The 8,121-nt window shown below is 46.6% G+C and overlaps 1 protein-coding gene across 1 annotated transcript; it reads right to left on the reverse strand.

Annotated features, from left to right (window-relative positions):
* Nucleotides 1-887: 887 nt before the first annotated feature.
* On the reverse strand, nt 888-4,505 carry LOC108920273 (retinol dehydrogenase 7-like). Its single transcript, XM_018728897.1, has 5 exons — nt 4,437-4,505; nt 2,374-2,688; nt 1,846-2,104; nt 1,597-1,760; nt 888-1,304 (listed from the first exon to the last, which is right to left on the reverse strand). Exons 2-5 carry the CDS (start codon nt 2,684-2,686, stop codon nt 1,084-1,086), a joined length of 957 nt encoding a protein of 318 aa, XP_018584413.1. The 5' UTR covers nt 2,687-2,688; nt 4,437-4,505; the 3' UTR covers nt 888-1,083.
* Between the last annotated feature and the right edge of the window lie 3,616 nt (nt 4,506-8,121).

Raw genomic sequence — 8,121 nt, forward strand, 5'->3', positions numbered from 1 at the left:
TACACACACACACACATTTTCAGAACCGCTTGTCCCATACGGGGTCACGGGGAACCAGAGCCTACCTGGCAACACAGGGCGTAAGGCCAGAGGGGGAGGGGACACACCCAGGACGGGACGCCAGTCCGTCGCAAGGCACCCCAAGCGGGACTCGAACCCCAGACCCACCGGAGAGCAGGACTGTGGCCCAACCCACTGCGCCACCGCACCCCCTCTAGAAAAATACCTTATATATATCTTAGAGTCCAGTTAACGTATTTTCTAAGTTCTAATGTTATCTCTCTCACTTCTCTCTTCTAATCTTAGATCCAAACAAACTATGCATTAAACGAAATTTATTTTTCTGTGAGAAGCGTTTGCTAAATGAATAAATGTAAGTACAACCCGAATTCCATAAAAGCTGTACCATCATGGAAAATGCTAAGAAAAACAAAAAGGAGTTATTTGTAAATTTACTTTGACCAGATGGAACCTGATGCTTTCCTCCCGCGCAAACGAGGTTTGACCTGACGATCATCTCTCGTGATTGCGCTGCCCTGGACTGGAGTACCTTCCAGGATGTGCCCTGCTAAGCCTGGTGCTTCTGGGAAAGGCTCCAGCCCGCTGTAACCCTGCCTTAGGACAACTGGTTATTGATAGTGAGCTTAGGGAGCTTCCATTTCAGCTCATTAGAGAGATGGCCGTTGTCGGGTCAAACCTCATCTGCACAATCAGAAATTATTACTAGGACATTATCTATGGCTCGGGGGCACGGTGGCGCAGCGGGTTTGGCCAGGTCCCGCCCTTTGGTGGGTCTGGGGTTTGAGTCCTACTTGGAGTGCCTTGTGACGAACTGGAGTCCCGTCCTGGGTGTGTCCCCTCCCTCTCCAGCCTTGCGCCCTGTGTTGCCGGGTTGGGCTCCGGTTTACCGCGACCCCGCTTGGGACAAGTGGTTTCAGCCAGTGCGTGTGTGACCTTCAGCTACTTGACCTTAACAGCTTATACCACTACATGTTCTATAGTACTGTTTTATTTAGCAGTATGACTTATTTAGAAAGGCAATTGCAGTCTGTTACCCATAGGTAGCTGGACAGAGTAAGTAACCTAAATCAGCGACTTCCTTGGTTTTACATTGATTTGGCGACACACAAAATCAGCGATGAAGGCTGGCATGTAGGAGAGAGGCAGCCAGAAGAGCTTGGCATCCCATCCAGGGGCGTAACGGGTGCGAGGATGAAGTGCGCAGATGCCATGTTCCATACAGCTCACCGCCTTCATCAGGTCAGGATCCAGCATGGCTTCACTCTTCTTCATAAGGCAACGTACTACAGGGGGGTTGAGATTCGGGATCAAGGCACTGGTTTCTACTAGGTGCTTTTCTGTTAGTGTTCATACCTGACAAACTGCACTCCACTTTAAAGGTTTGTACTGAATATCCTTATGTTAATGTTTCATATCTGAATTTGACTAATCACCAATTCCTTTTCAGTAATCACTTTCACTTATTATAACACTTAAGTTATGAAAACATTTCTATTTGCTAGCTTGTAACAAGATCACAACTTAAACATTTCACCTAGATTTCAAGTGGGTTGTGCAATTCTTTGTATACACTACCTTTTTCCAAGAAATCATTCCCATAATCCGCCTTGGTTTCCTCTGGCAGTTTCTCCCACATTTTCTCAAAGTGCATTTGAATGAAATCCATGTTAGCCATGCTGGTTTTAAAAAACCCTGGTTCAACACAAATAACTTGGACTCCAAAATATGCCATGTCTCTCCTGAAAAGACAACATGAATCATTCTTTCATTGTCTCTTTCATGGTAATTATGATTTTTCTTTCATTTGAGAAGAATAACTCCAACCTAAGGCCATCGCTGAAGGCCTCCACTCCGCCTTTGGAGACACAGTAAGGTGTGCCATTGAGACATAGCCTTCCTAAGATACTGGACACGTTCACCACTCGACCTCGGGCCTTCTTAATAAGGGGGAGCACGCTGAGGGTGACTGCAATGAGCCCGTGCAGGTTCACGTTGAGCACAGCGCGGTAGTCCTCAGCGCTGAGCCAGTCACAGGGTCCAGTGGGTATGGTCACCCCAGCATTGTTCACCAGCCCCCAGAGGCCTGCAACGCCATCGCACATGACATCACCTCCATTCCCTCCACATTTCCAAGCATCCTACAACATCCTTTAAATGCATCTGCAAGAGCCTCATTCTTACTGCGACTAAAACAATGTCAGGCAATAAAACGGTTGTAACCGCAGGCTTTTTTTCAGAGGTTCTGCAGGGACAACATTTTGACATTCTTCACCGTGCAGATGTCAGTCTTGCTGTCACACATGACTCTCTTATGCAAAATTCTGACAGATCGAGGCATGAGGAGAAACTCACCCTTTGTCCCAACCTTCTCCTTTACAAGTGCAGCCACTTTACTGACACTGTCAGATTTGGTGACATCCAGGTGGACGGTGGAGAGTCGTTCGGAAGAGACTTTTTTCAGCTCTTCTGCGCCTCTTTCAGTTAAACATGACGCAATCACGCAGAATCCCTTTTCGTCCAGCCTTCTCGCCAGGAGGTTTCCAAAGCCAGAGTCACACCCCGTGATGTACACATATCTCTCAAATGTATCTGAGATCGTCCTCCTTTCTCTGAACAAGCGATAGAGAAAACAAAAGACCACTATTCCAAGAAGGTACAAAAACATCTCTGGAAGAGAAATAAGACAACAGGATGCATAGTTAATATTTTTGGGTTATTGTTTGTACAATTATGTTTTGCTCATGCTCAACCACTAACTTTAGACAGTTGCGGTGTGCAAATTTCTTAGTAATAGAAATGGCTAAACATGGTAACTGGTAATACTTTTTAATGTGTTTTAAGATAAAATGGAAATTTAAAATGGAAAAATCAGTGCGGAACAGGCTGTACCAGGAATCAGGTCCAGGTGGCCTGATAGTGGGCCTGCTTGGTACCAAGACATGTTATCACAGATGGATGTTCCTTCCTTGCCTGCAGCAAGGTCAGTTTAAGAAAAACTGGATGGTAGGGCTCGGATGTTTCTGCCTTTGGACAAAATGTGTTGAGAAGGACGAGAACGGAGAATTACTGAGACCAGAGAAGTGGACTCACCTGTGGTAAGTAACGCCTACAAATTAATTATGTATGAGCTTGCAAACTAAAGGAGGGATGGGAGTATGTCTCATTCAAGGGTTTCCTCTGTTTTATTGCAATAACTGTTAATGAAGTAAGGTCGGCCGACGGGGGTGTCAATCCAAAAAATCTCAAATGACTTTTTGACCCCCCTAGGATCTTCACTTTTTTCTGCCTGTTGTGTTGGCATCAGGGGGTGTGGTAGCGCAGTGGGTTGGACCACAGTCCTGCTCTCCGGTGGGTCTGGGGTTCAAGTCCCACTTGGGGTGCCTTGTGATGGACTGGTGTCCTGTCCTGGGTGTGTCCCCTCTGGCCTTATGCCCTGTGTTACCGGGTAGGCTCTGGTTCCCCGTGACCCTGTATGGGACAAGCGGTTCTGAAAGTGTGTGTGTGTGTTACTTACTTATTATGCATTGAGTTTCTAGTGTTTTACCCAACACAGCAGCCTGCATTTTACTCACTCTTTCAGGTCACGGTAAGTACTTTGTTCGGGGCGGGGCGACTCCAGCGGAAGGGTCGATTCCAGCCCGTGTCCTCTAAACCAGCACGCCCCCTTCTGGTCTGCCTCTGTGCGCGCATTACATTAATGTTCTTTCGCTCGGCTTCGTTTGTGGCAACCGGTAATGAATCGAGCGGCTCGACTGGAGGAACTAGTTGTCCTACGCGCGCATGTGCACTGGGTGTACCGAGGCGAAGTGACAGGCGGCAGTGAGAGTTTCGCGAGGAAGGAAACTCGCTTGGACGACGCCGGCGCATTCTTTTCATTGACACGTCACGCTTGTCACTTGTCGGCAGAATCTGTGCTGGCCGGTGCGGTCGAGTATCGGTCCGGTTCCGCGCGCTGAAGTGAAGGCATGTGAACCCCGGGCCGTGTAAATCATGTTCATGCACCGTAACTTTAATAAAATATAAATAACTAAGATCATGCCCGGATTATAAGCATATGCAGCTACTCCCTGTGTATGTGCGTTAAAGTTTTTGACCGGTATAGTGAGAACAAGCCAAATATTAAAAAGCCCATTTCTGTACAGCAAAGACCCGGTCATGTTCACCAGGTAAAAAGACTGAGCTCGGTTAATTGAGCCGTACAGCAGTAGCCTGGGTTTCACCACGGTAAAATCACACAGACAGGTAGAGATACAAGGAATATCGTCCATACCTGTTTTACCAGTTTCTGTAAATGTAGATAAATACAGAAATGTATGGCGATGACATATAATCAGAGAATAAAACGCATTGGTACATGGCATGGAGATCGAAGAGTAAAATATTTTTTTTTCTATTCTAGTTATAACTGGGCTCACCTGTGTGTTGCAGCAAGCGCCCGACTGCGGTGCTCGGATGGATGCGCTCTCTCTCTCTGTGTGTGTGTGTGTGTGTCAGCTCTTCCGGGGTTTAACTCATCCTGCCAACCGTATCCAGGCACTGTGCCGCCTCTCCCCCCCCCCCGTGTGCTGCCTCAGCTGGTGAAACTGTGGTGCCCGAAGGGAATAAGATACGTCGTTCTTTGAGAGGTTTCACTGGGACACTTTGATTGCAAAATAAAAGTGTTTATTAACAAACTGCAGCTCGTGTCAAATTTTTAACTGAGGAACCTTTTTGCTCTCACTCAAGCTCCCACTATGAAGTGACCAATAGCGTTTAAGCAGCAATTAAATTACACCCTACAGGCTGGCAGGAACCTTCCTTTTACATTAACACCACAGCTGCTCTCCTGTAACCTCTAATGTCTTATAAGGGTTACATTTTTTTTCTTCCTTTACAAATTCAACCTTTGGGGAGCACGCCTGCTATGGAGAGGACGAGCTTTCACAGGAACACTTTCAGTTGCTGATGATGAGGATGAAGAAGATGATGATGATGATGGTGGTGGTGGCACTGCTTTGGGCGCCAGCTCCGTCTCTGATTCAGTCTCAGCTCTTTCTGACAACTTCGCTTTCAACGTCAATGTCACCATAGCCCTAGTTTCCTTCCTTGTAAGAAACATGACCTTGTTCAACAGCACCACTGTTACACATGCATTTAATACTCAACATCTGATTAACACGTCTCTTTACACACTTTCCATACATATCGCCCATGTAAGTTACTGGATCCAGCACTTTTGAAATGATGCCATTCAACCGTTTCTCCCCTCCCCTGTAATTTTTTTACCAAAACCTCTTGCTCAACGGTAACAGTCCTGACTTTACAGGCCATCTAGGAGAAGCATCCATTACCACCAAAAACAAGTGCTGGTGATCCTCAGCAGAAATTAAGTGGATTCTCTCCCAGGTCCCGATGATCATTTCCACGTACGTGCAGGAACAGGAGCAGGCATGCTACACTGCTGCTGACACACGTCACACTGACTGACTACATTTTTAACATTCTCAATGTTCACATCAAGAGCAGGCCACCAGAAAAAAATTCTGAGCAAAGATTTCATCTTTACCATACCCTAATGCCTGTCATAAAGTTCTGCCAATAGTCTGTCATGTAATTTTTCAGGTATTACTATATGACATGGGGGTGTGGTGGTGCAGTGGCGCAGTGGGTTGGACTGGGTCCTGCTCTCTGGTGGGTCTGGGGTTCAAGCCCCACTTGGGGTGCCTTGCGACAGATTGGTGCCCTGTCCTGGGTGTGTCCCCTCCAGCCTTATGCCCTGAGTTGCTGGGTTAGGCTCTGGTTCCCCGCAACCCTGTATGGGATGAGCAGTTCAGAAAGTGTGTGTGTGTGTACTATATGACACTCCCAAAGAAGACAACCATTGTCAACTGAAAGTTCTCTGGTGTTAAAATTTAGTAGTTATAGAAACTGTTAAGCATGGTAACCGGTAATCTTTTGTACTGGGTTTAAGGGTGTGCTCTGTGCTGTGGAATGTAAAACCATTGTGTGAGAAGTAGGCTGTGGACACCAAGAGCACGTCCTCAAATGCCGGTGTTCCTGCCTCGCCTGGAGAGGGCTCCGTTTAAGGTAGACTGGATGATGGGGGTTGGATGGTTTGGCTTTAGGATGCGGAGTTTTGAGAAAAAAAGAAGGGGAAAGTTACTAGGCAAAAAGGCAGGAAAACTTTGAACACACCTGTAATGAATTATATATGAGCTTGGCAAATAAAAGCAGGCAATAAAGACCGATCGGGGAGACGCCCCATTTCCGAGGCTCTCCCATCGGCCGATGTTGTCGTGAAATGTCTTTGTGCGTCTGAGTGTATTTCTTTCAGGGTCTCCTACAGCTGAAAGGGAAAAACATTTCTTTCACAGTTCAAATTCCTTCGAACAGTATGGCTTAAGCGCTTCTTCAGATACATGCTGCTTCGGCCAACCACACATTACATATTCCTTGGCCTTTTTAAGCACGGGCTCAGTCTGTTTCTCGTGCTCTTTCTTTTGCAGTGACAGCTAGTTCCTCAATATAAGACACTCTATACACTGGACTGGACCTAATAGAGTCACAATCACGTATCTGCAGCTATGTCTCTTTCTCCTAATGCGATGCACAAATTGTATTTTCTACGAAATGTATGTCACTTTGGAGAAAAGCCTCTGCTAAATGAATAAATGTACATGTAATAGAGTCATCATCGTTCACGGGTAGCCTCGGTAAGGTGATACGGCCCTACATGCTGGCCGGAACCTTTCTTTTACAAAAACTCTAATGATTTGCTCTGGTATAAAAACAGCGCAGAAATGATGTGGTTATTTAAGGCCAAGAACTGCGAGCGCTCTCCTTGCGATCAAGCGGCACGGCGCTCTTTGGAAAGTACTCCTCGCCCAACCGAATGGAGCGGAAACCTTACCTGTGCGCTCACTCCCACATCTTTGCGTTTCTCTGCGCTGGTTCAACCACGGTTTGCATTCAGGCATTTGAGAGATGGAGCTTTTGTCACAGTAATGCACACTCACACCACTGGAGGTCCTCCTGTTTCTCCACGATATCTCATTTCCATTATTATTATTACCAAGATTTGTTTAGTCGACACCTTTGTCCCTTTGCACGATTATCGAATCAATGTTTTGGATGAGAGGGGGTGCGGTGGCGCAGTGGGTTGGACCACAGTCCTGCTCTCCGGTGGGTCTGGGGTTTGAGTCCTGCTTGGGGTGCCTTGCGATGGACTGGTGTCCTGGGTGTGTCCCCTCCCCCTCTGGCCCTACGCCCTGTGTTACTGGGTTGGCTCCGGTTCCCCGCAACCCCGTATGGGACAAGCGGTTCTGAAAATGTGTGTGTGTGTGTTTTGGATGAATTACCCATTTATTTAGTAGCATATTCTTTCTGTACTAATACAGGGTCAGTATTGTGATGAGGGGGTCCTGCGGCGCGACTGGGATTTGAACCAGAACTATTCTGGCTGCTGCCACTGTGGTCCCTATTGCAGCAATGTCTCACACACACACACACACACACACATATTCAGTTACAAATCCAAACGTGCACACGCAAAGTATTTAGTGCATTATCAATAACCCTACATATCTACCGTTTAAAATATCTTAAGTGCTAATATTGTGGACGTAAAATGTGGTTATATTGTCATCCATAACCAAGAAATAAATGTGGCAATTTGAGCTTCACAAGAAACTACGCCAAACGGCGGGGGGGATTTCGCAGGGCGAATCTAATCATTATGTGTCGTGGGTAATGGGTTTTATACACGTTATACACGTAGTTTTTTTTTTTTTTCTTTTTCTTTTTTTCCAGCTAAGCATCGTGACGCTTCTCGTTACAACATTGCAGTACCACATTCCTGCACACCTCAGCCTCCTCCCATGGCATAAGCGTGACAACATAGCATAGGAGCTGACCACATACTCCCAATGCTGGGAAGGTGTTGACTGACTGTCCCATATTTCGTGAAACTTCGCTTTAACATTTAAAAAAGCGCGACACGTCACACGATTCATATTTCAGTCGCATTATATTTTAAGGACACGTATTTACCACCATCGCCCTGTTTTAAACTGGACGGTACCGCGCACGACTTGCGGACTTCCGGTTCAGCTGGCCCGCGAG

This window comes from Scleropages formosus, chromosome 21 (assembly GCF_900964775.1).
Source record: "Scleropages formosus chromosome 21, fSclFor1.1, whole genome shotgun sequence".
NCBI classification, from domain to species: Eukaryota; Metazoa; Chordata; class Actinopteri; order Osteoglossiformes; family Osteoglossidae; genus Scleropages; species Scleropages formosus.

Excerpts from the sequence above, each read along its gene's own strand:
- LOC108920273 (XM_018728897.1), bottom strand. The coding sequence starts at position 2,686 with ATGTTTTTGTACCTTCTTGGAATAGTGGTCTTTTGTTTTCTCTATCGC. Across the intron at positions 2,105-2,373 it reads GGAGAAGGTTGGGACAAAGG|GCCTCTGGGGGCTGGTGAAC; the intron begins GTGAGTTTCTCC and ends ATGGCGTTGCAG. Across the intron at positions 1,761-1,845 it reads GCCTTCAGCGATGGCCTTAG|GAGAGACATGGCATATTTTG; the intron begins GTTGGAGTTATT and ends TTGTCTTTTCAG.